The sequence below is a fragment of the Macrotis lagotis genome, chromosome 8 (assembly GCF_037893015.1).
Source record: "Macrotis lagotis isolate mMagLag1 chromosome 8, bilby.v1.9.chrom.fasta, whole genome shotgun sequence".
Taxonomy (NCBI): Eukaryota; Metazoa; Chordata; class Mammalia; order Peramelemorphia; family Peramelidae; genus Macrotis; species Macrotis lagotis.
The window spans coordinates 99,315,977-99,334,516 of record NC_133665.1 but is presented as its reverse complement, the minus strand read 5'-3'; the positions used below and the strand labels follow the sequence as shown (position 1 = coordinate 99,334,516).

Here is an 18,540-nt window from a genome sequence, read left to right as displayed (position 1 = left end):
CCCTAATAATATAGGGCTGGTATGTTCATAGGACAGAGATATTTTCTGGGAAGTCAGTGACCCATGAGGACATCAAGTACGAGCAGGCCTGCATCCTCTACAATCTGGGTAAGCTGCCCTCTCTCCACCCCATTCCTGGGCAGGGTAGGACTCTTTAAGCTCCACAATAAACCTTAGGATTATTTTGGGAACTTGGGTTTGTTTCCTTCCCCTTTGGTGTCTCTAGTCTCCTAGCTTTCCTCTCATATGACCTCTGCCTAGGAGCTCTCCAGGGCTTGGGAGATAATAATTACTCCATTCAGGAATCCCAAAGTGTTGTTACCCCAGCTTAGGTCAAGGCCCCATCTCCTTGCTAGGCCTCAGTTTTCCTGATTCCTTGAAAGTAAAGTTGGATGGCTTTGGTGACCAAGCCAGAGAATCCCTTCCCCAGGTGTCCTGAAAGAGTGCTGAAGTCTTTTTTCTCTGTTTTCTAAAGGGGCTCTTCACTCCATGTTGGGTGCAATGGATAAGAGGGTGTCCGAGGAGGTGAGGAGAAGCAGGACCTTCCAGGCTCTGGAACCCTGGTGGTAGGGGTGGGGGGCAAACAGGGGACAGGGCTCCTTTCTTCAACGAGGTCTTCATTGACTCAATCCCTAGGGCATGAAGGTTTCTTGCACCCATTTCCAGTGTGCGGCAGGTGCTTTCACCTACCTTCAAGAGCACTTCCCTCACTCATACAGTGTGGACATGAGCCACCAGATCCTCAACCTCAACATCAACCTCATGCTGGTAGGCCCTGCCTCTCTGTTCCCGTGGCATCTAAGAGAACTCAGTAGCCAACATTCTGTTCCTTTTCCCTCTCTGTGGGGACCTTGTTCTCAGGCAGAAAACTGAAGTCACCACAGAACACCAGTGTTAAGAGTTCAGTGGGAAGGTCAAGTCACTGGTCACTGATTGTGGTTGGGAAAGATTTCAGGAGTATTGAAAGGCAATGGGGAAGGCTTTGTGGATGTAAAGTAGAATGACTCAGTGCATGGAAGCAAGATGTACAGTGTTTTGGAAAGATAGCAAAGAGCCTGATTTGCCTATAGAATAGTGGGAAGTTAGCTGGAAAGGTAAGGTGTGACCTAATTGGATGGGGACTGTAATGGTTTAGATTGGCAGTGGGGAACCATTAAAGAGTTGGGAGAAGACATAAAGACAGGGGTTTGGGAAGCCCAAATTGGTGAGCTGTGCAGGTGGATTGGAGACCAGAGGCAGGCAGGTCAGAGAAGAATACTTGCAGTAATCCAGGGGATAATAAAGTTTGGAGGCTGGAGAAAATCTTGGCATTTTTCAAGTAGACCCTTATGTCAAGTAAGAGGAAGAGTTAGATTTTTGTCTCTAGTTGAGCTTTGGTGACCAGCTATGTGATCAATTTTTCTGGTGTTTGTGGCCCAGAGCAGAGCAGAAGTGGTGGGATGCTCCTGAGGGCCTGCTCTGATCATGTATGTTGTTCTGTCCTTTCCCCCACCCCCAAGGGCCAGGCTCAGGAATGCCTCCTGGAGAAGTCAATGCTGGACAATCGAAAGAGCTTCCTGGTGGCTCGCATCAGCGCACAGGTGAGTGCCCAGGGGTCCCTCCCCAGTAGGCTGCTCTAGTGCTCGTCTGACCCTCTGCTCTGTCCCTCTAGTCTGGGATTCTCCACAAGTTAGTGGTGCCAAAGAGAGATCCTACCCACCCCAGCTGAAGGGTCTTAGCAATTGGGATCAGTCCAAGAAGACATCCCAGCTCCACCACTCAATAGCCATGTGATCTTGGGCTTACTGAGATTGTTTCCTTCTCCATGAAACAAGGGTGATACTTCTATTCCTGCTCTCTGCTTAAAGGCATTTGGAGAAAAGTCCTTGTTAAACCACACAAGCAGGACCAATGGGAGCTTGTTCTCAAGGGGCAACACTCAGAGAGCTAGTGGAATTAATTAGGGTCTTTTCTGAAACCTCTTCCTTTCTCTCCCTGATCAAACTTTCTTGCCCCTCCCAGGTAGTTGTTTACTACAAGGAGGCTTGCCGGGCCCTGGAGAATCCTGAGACTGCCTCGCTGCTGGGCAAAGTCCAAAAAGACTGGAAGAAATTGGTACAGATGAAGACCTGCTATTTTGCTGCTGTGGCTCATGTAAGGAGCCCTGCCCTTCCCTTTCACCCTAGGGGTGAGGGTTGTAGAGAAGGGGAAGATAAGGCCAACTGCCAGGCAGGATGCTTCCACTGACTTCACCCATTCTCTTTTTCAGCTGCACATGGGGAAGCAAGCTGAGGAGCAGCAGAAATTTGGAGAGAGGGTAAGTATGGCTGGCACCACTTGGGCCCAAAGATACCCCCAGCTGAGGAAATTTGCATAGCAGACTAAATCTTGGAGTATCTGTCTTCACCCTTCTCTGTCCCTCCAGTTTCCCTTCACTTTTATTCTGCCTTTTTCCCACCTCCAGTTTTCTCCCTTATTTCTGAAACAGTGCTTTAGCATCCTTTTTTCTCCTGAGTAAACAAAAGCATAGCACTAGGAGCTAAGACCTGGTCTCCAGGCTTGGCTCTGCCATTAACTTGCTGTGTGATCTTGGCCTTGATCTTGTGTTCTTCATCTGCCTTGTCTGCCTCTCAGGTGTCTTAGCATTTGAAAAGCATTCAGAGGGGTGGCTAGGTGGCGCAGTGGACAGAGCCCCGGCCTGGGAGTCAGGAGTACCTGAGTTCAAAATCCGGCCTCAGACACTTAATAATTACCTAGCTGCGTGGCCTTGGGCAAGTCACTTAACCCCACTGCCTTGCAAAAAGAAAAGAAAAACATTCAGAGCCATGCAGGTGCAAAGGACTTGTTCCATCTGCCATCCATTTGAAGTTTTGAATTCTTTGCCCACACCAGCCTTGTACCTCACTGGGAAGCTTCTCTACCATCATGTGGGGAATGATTTGGATTGAGTGAATTCTGTCAGGCATTAGGAGGAGATGGGCTTAGTTCTCAGGGCAATAAAACATAGGCTGGAGTTTATTTTGTTGTTATTTATTTTTATTTGTTTTCTAACTACATGTTACAATAATTTTCAACAATCAATTTTTTTTGCCAAGTTTTAAGTACTACATTTTTCTCCCTCCCTTCCCTCTCATAGGTTCCACATTTATAGCCATGCTAAACATAAGTCCATATTGGTCATGTTATGAGAGAAGAATCAAATCTAAACATAAGAAAGATAATTTTAGAGAGAAAAAAATGACATAATACATGACAATTTTTAAAAATTGAAGATAGAAACAACTTGTTTGGATTTATGATAAAGAAGACAACTCATTCCAGGGATAGAGCCATTGGAATATGAACACAGACTGAAGTACATTTTTTTTTCCTCTCTCACTATTCTTGAGGTTTCTCATCTTTTTTGGGGGGGGGGTATGTTTACTCTCACAACAAGATTATTGTAATAATATAAAAATAAATAAACCCCCCAAAAGGGAAAAAAATTGAAGATAATAATCTTTGGTCTTCATTCAAACTCCACAGCACCTTCTCTGGATATGGATGGTATTTTCCATCACAAATCTTTTAAAATTGTCTTTAATTATTGCACTGCTGAAATGAACAAATCCATCAAGGTTGATCATCCCCATGTAGTTGTTAGGGTGTATAATGTTCTTCTAGTTCTGCTCATTTCACTCAGTATTAGTTCATTTGACAAGTCTTTCCAGACTTTTCAAAAGTCCCATCCCTCATGATTTCTTAGAGAACATCACATACATATAACACAGTTTATTTAGCTATTCCCCAATTTACAAACATCCCCTCAATTTCCAATTCTTTGCTACAGCAAAAAGAGCTGCTATGAATAGTTTTGTACATGTGGGATTTTTACCTTTTTTCATGATTTCTTCAGGATGTAGACCTAATAGTGATATTACTGAATCAAAGGGTATGCATTTTCATTGAGGGGCAAACAGTTTTGAGAGAAGAAGGGTATTCTTTGCCTTCCCAGCCTTCCTTTCCCCAACTATGCAATTAGGAGACCAGCTATCTCTTTCCCTACAGGTAGTCTACTTCCAGAGTGCCCTGGATAAACTTAATGAAGCCATCAAATTGGCAAAGGTAATGTTGGCTTCCCTACTTCTTGGTCTTATTGGAACTTCTGCTAATTTCAGATAACCTTTATTGAGTGCCATTGTACATAGAACTTGGGGAGGCAGGGAGAAGGGAGGGTGGAGGGGAGGGTTGGGGTAGTAGACATCTCAGTAGAGACCAAATTTGGTATAATAGTGAAGAGCTTTCCCTTTCTTCCTTTCTCTGTCTCTTCCCAAAAAGGGACAACCTGAAACTGTACAGGATGCTCTGCGCTTCACTATGGATGTCATTGGAGGAAAGTAAGTCAGGGTTGAACCACAAAAGATGTCATATGTGAGAATGAAAGAGGAGGGCCTATATGGAATTGTGATTTCAAGAATTCAAGCTTGGATTGGTGGTATAAGTCTCAATGCTTCTGACAGCAGAATGGACCCCCAGTTTACAGTTGTCCTAAAATGGCCCAGTTATAACTTCCTTAGGAGAGGAAGGTGACAGCCAAGCCAAGTCCAGAATTGGGATCCTCAGGTGGTCAGAGTGGTAGGGGTGGAATAGATGTGTGGGAGAGAAGGGAGTGAAAAGAAGATGGTGGCCAGTCACACTTGGGAAAGGAGTATGCTGCCTCTGAGGCAGGATATGAACACCTTCTCCCATTTCTCTGTTCACAGATTCAATTCAGCCAAGAAAGACAACGATTTCATCTACCATGAGACTATCCCTGCCTTGGATACCTTGCAGCCTGTAAAAGGTGTGGAATGCAGAGGGGGAGGAGGGAAGACTCGGTGATACCATTTTGGGGACAAAATTGAGTGATTAGTGTCAGTCCCTTGCAGTGAGGAAATAAAGGGGGGGGGAGTTCTCTTTCTTTGTATCCCCTCTAGTCACTTGAAATAGTCATTCCATGCCTAGAGTTATATTAACAAAAATATTGCATAAAGAGGGGAGTGACTATTCCAGGGTCTTTCAGTCTGTTCATGCCACATTGAGTTCTGGGAGCTAAGTTTTAAGAAGAGCCTTGAGAAACTGAGACATGTGGCCAGGACGTTGAGGGGAGAACAGGATTCCTTTTCCTTACAGAGTTTAAATTGTAATGAGGTAGGGGTCCCCCAGCATAGAAAGGAAGCGGGATAGTTGTCTGCTGAGAATTTGGTCTAGGGCATTTCTGCTTAGGCAGGATCCTTCCAGGAGAATCACCTTTCTGGATCTTTTGCCCTCTGAGAGTTTATTATTTTACGATCACTTAAGCAGCTGAATTGTTCTTTGCCTCAGTTTCTATTCTAGGACTTCTTGGGTTTCCAACTATTTTCCTTCCCTTTCCCAGGAGCCCCCTTGGTGAAACCCCTTCCAGTGAATCCTACTGACCCAGCTGTCACTGGCCCTGACATTTTTGCCAAGTTGGTACCCATGGCTGCCCATGAGGCCTCCTCACTGTACAGGTAAACAGAATGGGGAGAGGCTTGGCTTGAGGTCTGTGGAATGAGCATCTCCTACAAAAGGATGGGTTATCTCCAGAGTTGAACCCCAGTGGATTTGCAATGGGAGGGTGGTGGTAGCACAGACTGTCTCACTTAGCTCTCACTCTCTTATCCTTCAGTGAGGAGAAGGCCAAATTGCTTCGTGAGATGATGGCTAAAATTGATGCCAAGAACGAGGTCCTAGAGTAAGTAATGGGAAGAGGGAGAAATGGGAGAACAAGGTTCAAACCTGCCTTCCTGCTTCCATGAAGAAATCCTACCAAAGTATTAGGGACACTGGACATCCACCCTTGGGGTAGAATTAGCTGCCTGCACATTGTGGAGGGCTATGAAAGAATAGAGTGGAAGTAGATCTCCAGGAAGTATCTCAAATGTATCTAGCTCTAGACACATTCCTTGTGGGGAAAAGTCCAGAATTTACACTGGCTAGGGAGCTGGAGCTCCAATACAGTAAACAAACTGGAGGTCAGTCCAGGGATGGGAACCTCTGGTCTGTGGGCCATTTGGTCTGGCACTGCCACAGCAACCACAGGTGGGATTTGAAATTCAATAAATCTAGGTTCTTTTAAGAGGTAAACTAATTAAATGTTTTGATCAAACATAGCAGGCAAATGATGTTATAAATATCCAGAAGGTCCTTGACACAAATGGTTCCCTGCCCCTGAATTAGAGCAGAGATATAGAGCCTTGCTCTGATCCAAAGAACCTCACCTCTCAGCCATCAGGCCCTATTTTTTCCCCTTTCTGTAAAACAATTGAGTCAGGGATGGTCTTACAGTCTCCTGTGTTATGCCTGGTTGTCTTGGGGGCCTTGCTATACAAGGATTAGGGACAGGTGAGACACAACTCACAACAGTGACCTTTCCTATCATCCCTTGGCACAGCCAGTTCATGGACTCCCTGCAGCTAGACCCAGAGACAGTAGATAATCTGGATGCCTACAACCACATCCCACCTGTGCTCATGGAGAAGTGTGCAGCCCTCAGTGTTCGGCCCGACACAGTGAAGAATCTTGTTCAGTCCATGCAGGGTGAGCGTATGTGGGAAAATGGTTGAACCTTCCTCCCCAGGGAGAACAGCTAGTCTGGAGTTACACAAGGCAGTCATTACTTGGGTAAAGGTGAAATAGAGACTTTCATAGGTATTGGCATCAAAGGCAACAGTAGAGATCATTTAGCTCGTCCCTTTTTTTCCCTTTTGTTCTAGGAGAAAACAGATTTATCCACGTCATCTAGCTAGGCAGTATTGGACTCCTGGGTCACATGAACAGTCTTGTAGTTCCATTGCTCTCTTTCTCCTGAGCTGAAAGGCCAGAGCAAGACTAAGCCCAAGATTTGGGGCCTGTGGGGATGGAAGTGCTGGGAGGAGTGGCTCAGGTCAGTGTCTCTCCTTCACAGTTCTGTCAGGGGTCTACACAGATGTCGAGGCCTCTTTAAAGGAGATCAAAGGTCTGCTTGAGGAGGATGAGCTTCTGGAGCAGAAGGTGCAGGAAGTCTCTGGGCAGTCAGGAGCAGTGCCAGCTGGGGGACTGCCCGAGGTCAGCCGAGAGTGGGCCAAGTACATGGAAGTACACGAGAAGGCCTCCTTCACCAACAGTGAGCTGCATCGAGCCATGAACCTGCACATCAGCAACCTGCGGCTGCTGAGTGGGCCACTGGACCAAGTGCGTGCTGCCCTGCCCTCCCCGGCTCTCACACCTGGTAAGCAGCGCTTGGCATTGACTCTGGGGCCCATAGTGAGAACACTGGGAACCTCCCCCCAGAGGTAACTGCAATGAAGGGATTCTGCCCTTTCTCCTTCCCAGAGGACAAGGCTGTGCTGCAAAACCTCAAGCGGATCCTGGCTAAGGTGCAGGAAATGAGGGACCAGCGCCTATCCTTGGAGCACCAGCTTCGAGAGCTGATCCAGAAGGATGACATCACCACTTCCCTCGTCACCACAGACCGCTCAGAGATGAAGGTGGCACCCGGGGGTCCCCCAGGGAGAAGTTCCATTTTCAGGAACTTCTTACTCCCTTAGATGAGAATGTGGGAACCTGGTCCAGGACTTTCTAGGCCTCATTCCTCCTCTTCCCTCTCAGAAGCTCTTTGAAGAACAGCTTAAGAAGTATGATCAGCTCCGGGTATACCTGGACCAAAACCTGGCCGCCCAGGAGAACGTCCTCAAGGCGCTGACAGAAGCCAACGTGCAGTACGCGGCCGTTCGTCGAGTGCTTACAGAGCTGGAACACAAGTCAGTTCCCTGGACTGCTACACTCCTCCCCCCCAGGACCCTCCCCTCCCCTCCCTTTTCTTTCCTGGGGTTTCAAGACCTTTGGGTCCAGAAGGACTCCTCTTGGGAGTAAAGGGGTATTGCACAATATGGGGCTCACCTTTGTCTCTGCTCCAGATGGAACTCCACACTGCAGACCTTGGTGGCCTCCTATGAGGCCTATGAGGATTTAATGAAGAAATCCCAGGAAGGAAAGGATTTCTATGCTGACCTGGAGAGCAAGGTGGCAGCTCTGCTGGAACGGGCCAAAGCTGCATGCCAGGCCCGGGAAGCCGCCTTCCAGCAGCTCCTCAACAGGTAAACCTGGGTCTGAAGCCTGGCCTGGTCTTTGAGATAAAATGGGAGTTGACGGGAGGATGGGAGGGAAGAATGATCAGGGGACTGAGAACTCTGGACTGACTTTTTAGGGAACTGAAAAAGAAACCTCCACCCCGGCCCACAGCCCCAAAGCCTCTACTACCCCGAAAGGAAGAAGGGGAAGCTCTGGAGCCTGGGGACCTGCCTGAGGAGCTCCGAAGTTTGCCTCCTGACATGCTGGCCTCCCACCTGACTGCCTTTCCCCAGGGAGCCCTCCCCAGTGATGCTTTCTTAGGAGCTGGAGCTCTTATGCCTTTCCCCCCGGGTCATTTTACTGTCCCTGCATCCCACTACATTCCCAACCAGAGTCCCAGCCCCTTCCCCCCAGGTACCTATTCTGGACCTCCACCCCTCCTACAACCCTCAGCCCCTCAGCCTGCGGGACTGCCTCTGCCAGGCTTGGCTCCGGGCCCCCGCCTCTACCCAGCTCCTGCTTATGCCCCAGATCCTGGCCTAATTCCAGGCTCATCTCCTCAGCGCAGGGCAGTTGGCAACCACTATGCTCTAGGACCTCCTGGATCTGGTGGGGGTCTCCCCACAGCTCCCCCTCCTCGATTTATCAGTCCTGAGTTGGCTCCAGGGATCCGCCCTGCCACTACTACAGTGGACAGCATCCAGGCCCCCATCTCTAGCTACACGGCCCCCCGGCCTGGCCCCAGCCCAGCCCCAGCCCCCCCTAGGCCCTGCTACCCTGCCTCTCAACAAGGACTCCCAGCAGTACCCTATCCTTACCCTGTAGGGGTTTGCCAGCCTTTCACCCCCTCCTCAGCCCAGATGCCTTTTCCCCCAGCTCCCCGTGGTGAGTTGCATCCTCGGCCTCAACCCTACGCTTCCCAAGTGCCCTTTGTAGCTCAGCCTCGGCCCCCAGCTCCAATCCAGCACCCACCGGTCTTCCCTCCCCAGACAAGGGTCCCTGCTCCCACTGCCCAACAGCCCCCCTTTCCTTTTGTCACCCAGCCTGCTGTCCTGGGGCAACTCCCACCACCTTTGCGGACCCATCTTTACCCACTTCCATCTCAGGATCCCTTACCCCCCCATTCAGGAGCCTTGCCTTTCCCCACTCCAGCCCCACCTCAGCCTCCCCACACTCCGCTTCCTGGAGTTCAGCCCCTTCCACCAGGCACTTCTGCCATACCCTATTGCCCAACCCCAGCTCCTCGGCCCCAGGTTCCCCAGGCCCCCTCGCTACCTAGTCAGTTGCCTCCTGGCGCCCCCTTACCCCTCCGGGGCCCTCCACCCTCTAGCCAACCCTCTCCAAGTCCTCACCCTGTGCCTTCACCAGCCCCTTCCCCAGGGCCCGGCCCTACCACCCCCCACCCTTCCCAGGCAGATCCCCCACCATTCCAGCGCTGCAACTCTTCAACGGCCGATCTGCTCTCATCCAGCCCAGAGAGCCAGCATGGGGGGTCCCAGCCCCCGGGAGGTGGCCACCCTTTGCTTCAGCCCACCAAGGCAGATGCCACAGAGGGCCAGCGGCCCCAAGCCCTACGGCTGATCGAGTGTGACCCTTACGAGCAGCCACAGAGGCTCCAACAACTGCAGGAGGAGCTGGAGGCCTTCCGAGGGCTGCTGGACGGCGGCTCAGGGGCCTTGGATGGAGTCTGGAGAGAGCTGCAGGAAGCCCAGGAGCGGGATGCACGGGGCCGCTCCATCGCCATTGCTCGTTGCTACTCTCTCAAGAATCGGCACCAGGATATCATGCCTTACGACAGTAATCGGGTGGTACTTCGTTCTGGCAAAGATGACTACATCAATGCCAGCCGGGTGGAAGGACTCTCATCATACTGCCCCCCATTGATAGCCACCCAGGCCCCTCTCCCGGGCACTGCAGCCGATTTCTGGCTCATGGTGCACGAACAGAAGGTGTCAGTCATCGTGATGTTGGTTTCAGAGGCAGAGATGGAAAAGGTAAGCAGGGGATGGGACAGACTCGGGCCTCTTCAGGCCCTTTCCTTCCAGGCTGAATTTTTTTTGTCATCTCTGCCCAAAATATTTTTTAATGTATAAAATAAAGAGATTAAGAAGAGACATTATATTGAAATACATTTTAATCAAAATACTTTTAAATACAAAGTCCTTTTGACTCAAGCTTCTTAACCACTCTCTTCTTTTTGTTTTTCAACCCTGTAGCAGAAAGTGGCTAAGTATTTCCCCACCGAGAGGGGTCAGCCTCTGGTCCAGGGCCCTCTAAGCCTGGTGCTGAGCAGTGTCCGGACCACCGACACCCATGTGGAACGTGTGCTGAGCTTGCAGTTCAGAGACCAAAGCCTCAAGCGCTCCCTCGTCCACCTGCACTTCCCCACTTGGCCAGAGCTGTGCGTTTAACCTCAGGGAGGCTAGGGGGATGGGAGAGGGTACATCATGATGGCAAGAGAATTATTAGCAGGTAGTTTTAAGGGGAGGGGGAGAAAGGGAGCCGGAAAAGGGAGTAATAGCCTTGCCTGGTCTTAGGGGCCCCCCACTCATGCCTCTCCTCCCCTTTTCAGGGGTCTCCCAGACAGCCCAGGGAACTTGCTTCGCTTCATCCAGGAGGTGCACACACACTACCTGCATCAGCGGCCTTTGCACACCCCCATTGTGGTACACTGCAGGTACTGACTGCCAGAGTGGCAGGGTGGTATCTGGGCACCATTGCTCCAAAGACCTTTACTCACCCCCCCCTCCTCCCCCCTCCAGTTCCGGGGTAGGCCGCACAGGGGCCTTCGCGCTGCTGTACGCAGCTGTACAGGAAGTAGAAGCTGGGAATGGGATTCCTGCCCTGCCGCAGCTGGTCCGGCGAATGCGGCAACAGCGGAAGCAAATGTTACAGGAGAAGGTAGGTGCTAGAGAGGAGCAGGGGAGGTGAGCTGGAATGGCTGCCGAGATTCAAAGTGATCCCTTGAACTGTTGGTTCCCTTTGTCAGCTGCATCTCCGATTTTGTCACGAAGCAGTGCTGAGACATGTCGAACAGGTACTCCAGCGCCATGGGGTGGCACCCCCAGCTGCCTGCAGACCCCTTACTAACCCCAGCGTGGCCCAGAAGGTAGGAAGACTAGGAGGTGGCTCAGGGGCATGGTCCCTATTATCAATCACTCTGTGGAAGATTCCTGAGTCTCTTCTCTCTCTTCTCCCTCAGGCCTATCTGCCACAGGACCCCCAGGACCTGGTGCTGGGTGCAGACATGCCCATCAGCTCCATCCAAGCTACCATTGCCAAGCTTAGCATCCGGCCCCAAGGGGGCAGTGGTCAGGAGCCGCCTCCTCTGACCTTTCCTAGTCCTGCTGAGCCTCTTAGTCCTACCACCACACCCAACCTGGAGCTCACCAGCCCTCCTTCACCTTCCCCTCCTTCCTCCCCCCAGCCAGAAATTCCTGAGCCTAAGGAGGAGATCCAAGCCCCAGCAGCCCCCAGCCCCGGGCCTTCTTCTTCATCTCTAGAACTCTTGGCCTCCCTGACTCCGGAGGCCTTCTCCCTGGACAGCTCCCTGCGGGGGAAGCAACGCATGAACAAGCAGAGTTTCCTACAGGCTCATAACGGACAAGGACTGCGAGGCACTGGTGCAAGCGATGACCCTCTAAGCCTTTTGGACCCACTCTGGACCCTAAATAAGACATGAAATTGGACCTAGAGGCAGGGGTGTCCAATGGCTTCTAACTCCTACATGTTCCTTTTAAACCCTAATCCAAAGTTTGAGCTGCCTCTCCAATCAAATAGGGAAAACTTCCCACCACTCCCGGGGGGGGGGGGGGGCAGGGAGCCCCAAGGGGCCGAGGAGGATTCAACAGCTATGAGGAACAACTCAGGGGAGCAGAATCATCAGTTGGGAGGTCAAACCCCACCCCCTCTCCCCAACAATTCTTGTTGCCTTTAGCCCTGGTCTAATGGAAGCCAGAGTCCTTTCTCCTAGGATGGTCCCTTTCTTGTGACTGCACAGAGTTCAGTTGTTGAACCGACTGCAGCACTCACTTCATGCCCTTCACTAACTGGACTGACTCTTGGGGGCAAGGTGCATGGGGCAGGCCATGAACACAGTAGCCATTCTCTTACTTGGGACCTGAATTTTTTTTTCAGCTCTTTGCTACTAAAATAAACCAACCTATCTGCAACTTGGGTGAAATTTGCTTTGCTCCTTGAAGGGATCCTCATAACAGTCTTGTTTGAAGTACTTTCTTCACTGCCAATTTCTTCATTGAATGAGTTGACAAAGTTCCCTGGGTGGTAAGTCTTAGTGGAAAGGTCTTACTGTATGAACTGTGTTCATTTTTCCCCATTGCACCCAGCCAGTGCAGTCTGCACCAACATTAAGGGAGAACAGAAGACAAACCAACTTGTCTTCAAGTCTTTACCTGCCAGCACTACACTAGATGGTTTGGAACCATGTTCTGTTGAGGGATTTAAAATCTATAGATGGCAACTAAAGTAAATCTAGCCAGTGGGGCCACTATAAACTTAATAATAACTAGTCATTGTTGCTCATACTGTTTTATAGCACGGTAACATACCCAGACCCCTCCACCCAGACCCCACAGTACATAACCAAGACTCAAGACTGAGTCTTCTCTCATGATTTACCTCTACTTCTCTCGTGTGGGTCAAATTATTTTACCACACTCATTGATTATATCCTCCTTTCAAGCCCCATTTTTCCTCTAGTGCAACCACTTTGTATTTAAACCAGCCTCCCAGCAAACGCAAGAGTTTTATGGCTGACTTTCTAAGCAAATAAGAGCTTTTTTTCCCCCCTTCCTTCGGGAGTGTGAATGTTACCAAACAGCTCTTGTGCCTGAAGTGAGGCCACACTTAACAGGTCTGAGAGGAAAAGAAGTAACAAATATAATTAATCACCCTTCCTTAGAGGGCATCTATATAGATGGAGGTAGCTCATGGTGGTTATATATTATAGATTTAAAAAAGTTTATTTGAGAGGGAACTGGCAAGATGGGAAGACATTGCTGAAAAAGTCCCAAGGGTTTTTTAACCCAGTAAACCCTATTCTCTCTCCTTCACCCTCAGATATTATAACTTTGGTCCCACTAGTGGGGAAGGGGAGAGCTAGAGATGCCAGGCAGAAGGAATGTAGTCCCTACACCTAGCAGAGGGTCCACCAGTTAATAAGACACACAGTGCCCTTGATGGGATAGGAGCTTACCAACAGCCATCCTCCCCAACACCAGAAAGGGGAACTGTTCTTCTGCTCCAAGCTGGTCACACCACTGTGGGGTTACCTCCAGTCCAGGTCTGCTATAAGCCTCTGGAGAGGGTGCTTGGGCCCATCATTATTAACCTTGATTCATCAGTCCAGTTTCTCCAACACAGAGGGCACATACACCAGGCTCAGCTCACTGCCAAAGTTGCAGACGATGGCTGCATTGTCCAGCACAAGAATCTGACGGGCGGGCTGGGCCTCACTACTTTTGCCCAGATAGACAGTTTGCAGTAGGTCTCCATAGTTTAGATCCCAAAAAGAGACACATCCCTGGCCTCCAGTGACCAGCAAGTTGTCCGAGATGACCCCTAGACTGGCCCCACACCCCATGTCCTAGGGAAGTTAAGGGAAACAAAAGTTAGAGAAAGTGCAACAGCACTACTTTCCTGTCCCACCATGAGTCTTCCCATGAGCCCCTAAAATGGGAGAGGGACAAGATGAAAACAGTCCCATTCCCTCCCCCTCTGGTCCTCTCTCCTCACCTGTTGAATGGAGTAGAGCTTGATGCCTGTGCTCCTGTCCCAGATGCTAATGAGGTCATCCAGGCCACTGCTGATGATGCAGGAGGTGGTACAGGTGAGAGAGGTTACATCCCCTCGGTGTGCAAACATATGGCTTACTCGACTACCTGTCAGAACGTCCCAAAGGCAGATGGCTCCATCCTGTCCCCCACTGGCCAGCACCATAGTCTGAGAGAACCAGAGATGGAAAAAATGAGTTACTTATAGGGTCTTGGAGCTTAATGAGAAGATTCATCTCTACTAAAATTTGAATCAAAATCAGGGAAGACTTGAAAACTGAGAACGGAGTTAGTGCTTGGCCTTAATGAGGCCCACAGAGGCAGCCTCAGTCAGGGATGGAGCTGCAGACTTGTTAGTCAAAGGTGGCAAAGTCCCATCCCTGAGTCAGCTCCTCCACAAGAGGGCCTCACACTAGATCTTACCTGGTCAATGTACACAGCGGTAATGGCCCCTGAATGGCCCTGCAGGGTAAAGAGGCAGCACGAGTCTTCCAGCCGATACACCTGTGACACAGGGCAGCATTAGAGCTCTGACTCCCACATCCTGATCTTTTCAAAACTAGACACAGCTATATCTATATACACATACATACCCCCCCCATTCATATCAATTCAAACTTGGAGCACAAACTAGGTGCTCAGTGATGCCAACAGATTCCACCACCTCAGTCAAGAAAGCCCTGTGAAGGTTTTCGCATCCTTGTAGCCTGCTTGCCTAGGGAGGCAAGGTCTTGCCCAGGTCTGCCCAAGCTTTCATGGGATACTCACTCTCAGAGTGTGGTCCTGGCTCCCAGTCACGACACGACCAGCAGCAGCCTTTAGGGCAGTTATGGGTTTCTGGTGGGCACAGGGGACTGTATGGGTGAGGTGGCACACCACGGTATCACTGTTGCTGTACACGGGGGATGAGGGCGCACTGCCCCGGCCTGGGGTTCCTGAGGAAAAGCAGCTCAAAGTAGCAAGGGGGTCATCTAATTAGAGGTCACCCACTAACACCAGCAGGAGAGTTAACCCAGTTCCCATCCTTGCCCCCTCCCCAAGGGAGCTCAAGGAAAAGAAATTGCTATAAATCAAGTCTCGCTTTCCATTGAATCTTTCCTCTCGACCCACCCAATTATCCCCTTTACCTCGAAACTGCAAATGGCTGAGGACTGTGTGAGTCTCTAAGGAGAAGAAATCAAGGGACCCATTGAGTCGGGCAGCCACAATCCTAGAAGAAAAGAAATGACTGCAGGATTTAGACTTCAGCCTCAGGGAAAGGTGGGGTGGGGACTATAAGCTATATACCCAGTAGAAGCTGGGTATAAGGCCCAGGGGGATCCTATCATAGTAATCAGGGAAAGTGTGTTCCAATCCTGCCTTCAGGCACCTGTAGGAGCAAGGATGAAGGGACCTTCTCATTTCAACAGATGAGGAGTTTCTTAGCTGCTAAGTGTGAGGCAGGGTCTACACCCAGATTCTGATCTGTACCATGACCCTCCCTCCTAAACTTTCCTTTAAACCCTCTCAAAAGTCCTTGATACTCAATACCACTGAGTTAAGAAAACTGTTTTCATCTTGCCACCTGATGCCCCTCCTGACCCTCACCTCTTGTTCAGGAACACCAGAGCAGTGATGCCTGAGGAGACCTCCTCGTTGCTGCAGCGAAGTGTGCCCTCGATGGCGTCCCACACCTGTAACCCAGAGGCTGTGAGGACCCTGCTCAGGTTGGGGTGGCCCCACCACACTACCTGCCCAAAGAGGGCACTCACTATGGGAAAGGTCATGAGAAAGAGCACTTACTCTCCTTTATGGAAGTGGGTGGGTTTAAATCAAACCTGTCTAGAGTCCTTGATTTCTCTGCCTGGTGCTACTGGTTGGGGACCAGGGTCCTGACTCCTCTCCCTCCTCTACTTTGCCTATAATGAAATGAGATGAAGATCTCTGGTCCCCACCCCCACCAAGCCTCTTTGGGAATCCAGAAAGCCAAAGCCAGGCCCTTTGTCCTCAAGACTTGCTCATCAAAAGAGACAGTCCCTCCCCTCTGTCCTCAACTCCCCACCTAACCTCCCCACCTCCAGCCGGCCATTGCTGCGCCCGGCCACGATGAGGTTCCCCTGCAGGTCCAGACTCCAGACCGAGCTCTCTGTATCAGGAGTCCAAGGGGGGATGGGTGACCCCTTCTCAAGATGGGAGCAGGCTTCATCCTCAGGGCCATGGAATGAAGGAACTGGGGAAGGGGGTCCTCGGGCTGGTAAGGGGACAGGGCCAAGACCCTCCTCCTGGTATACTCGCTGCACCAATCGGCTGAAATCATAGCCAGGAGGGTCATGGGGTTGTCGGCAGCCAGCCCGGTGCCTCGGCTCAGGCTGAGATGGCTCTACAGGTGGAGGTTGGATCTGCTCAGAAAAGTTGGTGTCAATGAGGCAGGTCAGGTCAGGCTGGTCACCAAAGAGAGGAGGCTGAGGGGGACCCAGGAGGCGCCGCAGCTGCGAACTATCTCCCAGCTCCTCGGGGCTTCCTTTCCCCCCATCTGACAGCTGTTCCCAGCTCTCTTGGGAATCAAACACACCACCACTGTCCCTTCGAAGCCTAGGAAGCAAGGACAGGAATGTGAGTGGGGACGGAAAAGGGGTTGGAAGGAAAAGGATCTCGGGCCAATGTTTAGGACTGTGTCGGGGAAGAGAGGAACTAACCTTTGAGCCAGGAATAAGGGATAAGAAAAGGAATCATACCCTTGCCTGGGGATCAGGGTGAGGCAGTCCCCAGTCTGCGCGTCCCACACCCGGATCTGTCCTACGAGGCAGCAGCTCACCAAGAGCATCCCATCACTCGCCAGGCACTCAATGTCCTAAAGGGCAAAGAGAACCCAGCTTCATGTGGGCAGGGAGGTTCGGTCATCTCTAGACATCAAGTGTTTGGCATAAAGATCCTGGCTGTCTTCCCATCTCATGCAGAGGATGGGGACAAGGTGGGGGCAACAAGAGGCTCAGAGGGAGCCAGGAAGGAAGAAAACCAGCTCATTTCCCCTTCTCACCATGAGATGCCCTCGAAGGACAAGAGGAATGATCTCTGTCTCAGGGGGGGAATATCCATAGTCATCACAGGGCAGGTCCCCGCGCTTTCGCCGGCCATGGGAGGACCCATGCTGTCCATAGTTCTTAGGGCAGAGCACTCGATAGAGGCAGAAGAGCAAAAGCACCAACAAGATTCCAGATGCCAGACCTAAAGCAGCTACCCTATGGCCATGGTATGGAGATGGATGGTACTCAGTGGGATCAACTCCATTCAACCCCATCACCCACCCCTAAGAAACCACACAAATCCCACATTCCAATGACTAGTCTAGAAACCCAAACAAGGTAGAAACAGGACAAGAAACCAGTGATTAGGGGCAAAATTGTGCAAGTCAGGGAAGAAGCCTCCCCCGAGACACTTCGCTAACCCTCCCAATGCTTCTGGTTCAGCACAGAGGAGCAGCTCTTACTTGTAGAGAGTGACATCTCCATGGACCTGGGTCCTACTGGGACCTTCCAGTGTCTTTCCCTGGCCCTCCCCCTGAGCAGTTCCAGAGCTTGGGGCTTTATGGGGCCAGTAATGTTGAGCCTCCTGTTGGTGCCGAACTTCTTGTGGATTCAAGTAGAGCGTGACAGGAATCACAGGAAGTAGGCTGATGTACCTGCGAGGAAGCAGAAGAGAAGGATGATGAGACAAGATGAAAAGCCCTCTATGACTACCAAATCTCCATCAACAACATCGAGCTCCCTGACATCAGGATGATACAATGCCTCACACTCAACTCTCAGGAACAGGGCAACAAAGGAGCCAGCACTTCTGCAGCTCAGGAGGCAAGAGGGCTGGACAAAAATCATGTTTTTTCCAAGCCTCTCTTAATGAATCATGGTCTAAGAGCAGTGGCCTGAAGCTACTTCCTAATCTTGCTGCTAGGCCAAGGTCTCAACTCACTGAGCTCTCCTCCTCTGCTACACTTACCTCTTTGCCAGAGTGATATTGTAGTAACTGAAAAGGGATGGCCAATGGCGAAAGGACAGTTTCCTCCAGAGCTCTTCATCTTCTGGCCCCCATGTCACCTCTGGAGCAGGGCCTATGTCCACCAGGTTGCTGTGAGGAGCCCCCTCCAGATGGTCCTGGGACTCCTGAACTTCAGGGGACTCCCAAGGCAGTGTCTGATTCTCTGCTAGCTTGGATGCATCCGGTGGGAAGATGGAGAAAGTACTCTTGGGGTCACCTGCAGGCAGCACCCCACCTGGCACAGGCATTGGGGGCAGTCCCGCCTCCCCCAAGGGACTCTGCTCTGTCACCTGGGCTGTTAAGTAAGTACGTAGTCCAGCGGGGTCTGTATATACCAGGATGCCGATCCAGATCACTGTACCAACCTGCAAGAAAGAAGGATGAGATCAAAACATTCACCTTAATGCCCCCAAAGGCTTCATCTTTTGAATTTTGTTGATGGGTTGATGGAGAAGGACCCCCCTCTCTTGGTTAACATGCTAGGTGAACTGAATGGATCATAAAGTTCAGGCTGGAAAAGAAACAACCAACCATCCTCCCCTTCCTTGCACCTTTTAGGCCATCTGACTACTAACTATCTCCCCCAAGATGAAAATATGCCTTCTATCTCCTGTTGTGTCCCCCTCTCCACATACAACCTAAAATGCCCAGAACCGAGTCATTCTAG

General features: G+C 50.7%; 2 protein-coding genes across 9 annotated transcripts in view; one reads left to right on the top strand and one right to left on the bottom strand.

The window, feature by feature from the left end:
- PTPN23 (protein tyrosine phosphatase non-receptor type 23) overlaps window positions 1-12,242 on the top strand; it is a 34,530-nt gene extending 22,288 nt beyond the window's left edge. The window contains exons 4-25 of one of the 2 annotated variants that reach the window (XM_074197720.1): window positions 32-108; window positions 476-525; window positions 637-768; window positions 1,500-1,580; window positions 2,002-2,133; window positions 2,249-2,296; window positions 4,027-4,083; window positions 4,297-4,355; window positions 4,722-4,801; window positions 5,375-5,489; window positions 5,648-5,713; window positions 6,413-6,558; window positions 6,926-7,228; window positions 7,333-7,487; window positions 7,609-7,760; window positions 7,917-8,096; window positions 8,207-10,064; window positions 10,287-10,471; window positions 10,643-10,747; window positions 10,833-10,971; window positions 11,060-11,179; window positions 11,273-12,242. In XM_074197720.1, coding sequence (XP_074053821.1) covers window positions 32-108; window positions 476-525; window positions 637-768; window positions 1,500-1,580; window positions 2,002-2,133; window positions 2,249-2,296; window positions 4,027-4,083; window positions 4,297-4,355; window positions 4,722-4,801; window positions 5,375-5,489; window positions 5,648-5,713; window positions 6,413-6,558; window positions 6,926-7,228; window positions 7,333-7,487; window positions 7,609-7,760; window positions 7,917-8,096; window positions 8,207-10,064; window positions 10,287-10,471; window positions 10,643-10,747; window positions 10,833-10,971; window positions 11,060-11,179; window positions 11,273-11,752 — 4,720 coding nt within the window. In that variant the 3' untranslated portion in view covers window positions 11,753-12,242. Of the gene's footprint in view, window positions 1-31; window positions 109-475; window positions 526-636; window positions 769-1,499; window positions 1,581-2,001; window positions 2,134-2,248; window positions 2,297-4,026; window positions 4,084-4,296; window positions 4,356-4,721; window positions 4,802-5,374; window positions 5,490-5,647; window positions 5,714-6,412; window positions 6,559-6,925; window positions 7,229-7,332; window positions 7,488-7,608; window positions 7,761-7,916; window positions 8,097-8,206; window positions 10,065-10,286; window positions 10,472-10,642; window positions 10,748-10,832; window positions 10,972-11,059 lie in introns of both variants that reach the window. The other variant, XM_074197719.1, reaches the window with a different exon arrangement.
- Window positions 10,209-18,540, bottom strand: part of SCAP (SREBF chaperone) — a 115,019-nt gene continuing 106,687 nt past the window's right edge. For all 7 annotated transcript variants that reach the window (XM_074197723.1, XM_074197725.1, XM_074197727.1 and 4 more), the window contains 11 exons: window positions 17,835-18,238; window positions 17,329-17,520; window positions 16,879-17,080; window positions 16,577-16,692; window positions 15,917-16,433; window positions 15,450-15,535; window positions 14,990-15,072; window positions 14,631-14,797; window positions 14,286-14,366; window positions 13,825-14,031; window positions 10,209-13,675 (listed from right to left, as the gene is read on the bottom strand). In XM_074197723.1, the coding sequence (XP_074053824.1) occupies window positions 13,430-13,675; window positions 13,825-14,031; window positions 14,286-14,366; window positions 14,631-14,797; window positions 14,990-15,072; window positions 15,450-15,535; window positions 15,917-16,433; window positions 16,577-16,692; window positions 16,879-17,080; window positions 17,329-17,520; window positions 17,835-18,238 (2,301 nt within the window). In that variant the 3' untranslated portion in view covers window positions 10,209-13,429. The remainder of the gene's footprint in view (window positions 13,676-13,824; window positions 14,032-14,285; window positions 14,367-14,630; window positions 14,798-14,989; window positions 15,073-15,449; window positions 15,536-15,916; window positions 16,434-16,576; window positions 16,693-16,878; window positions 17,081-17,328; window positions 17,521-17,834; window positions 18,239-18,540) is intronic.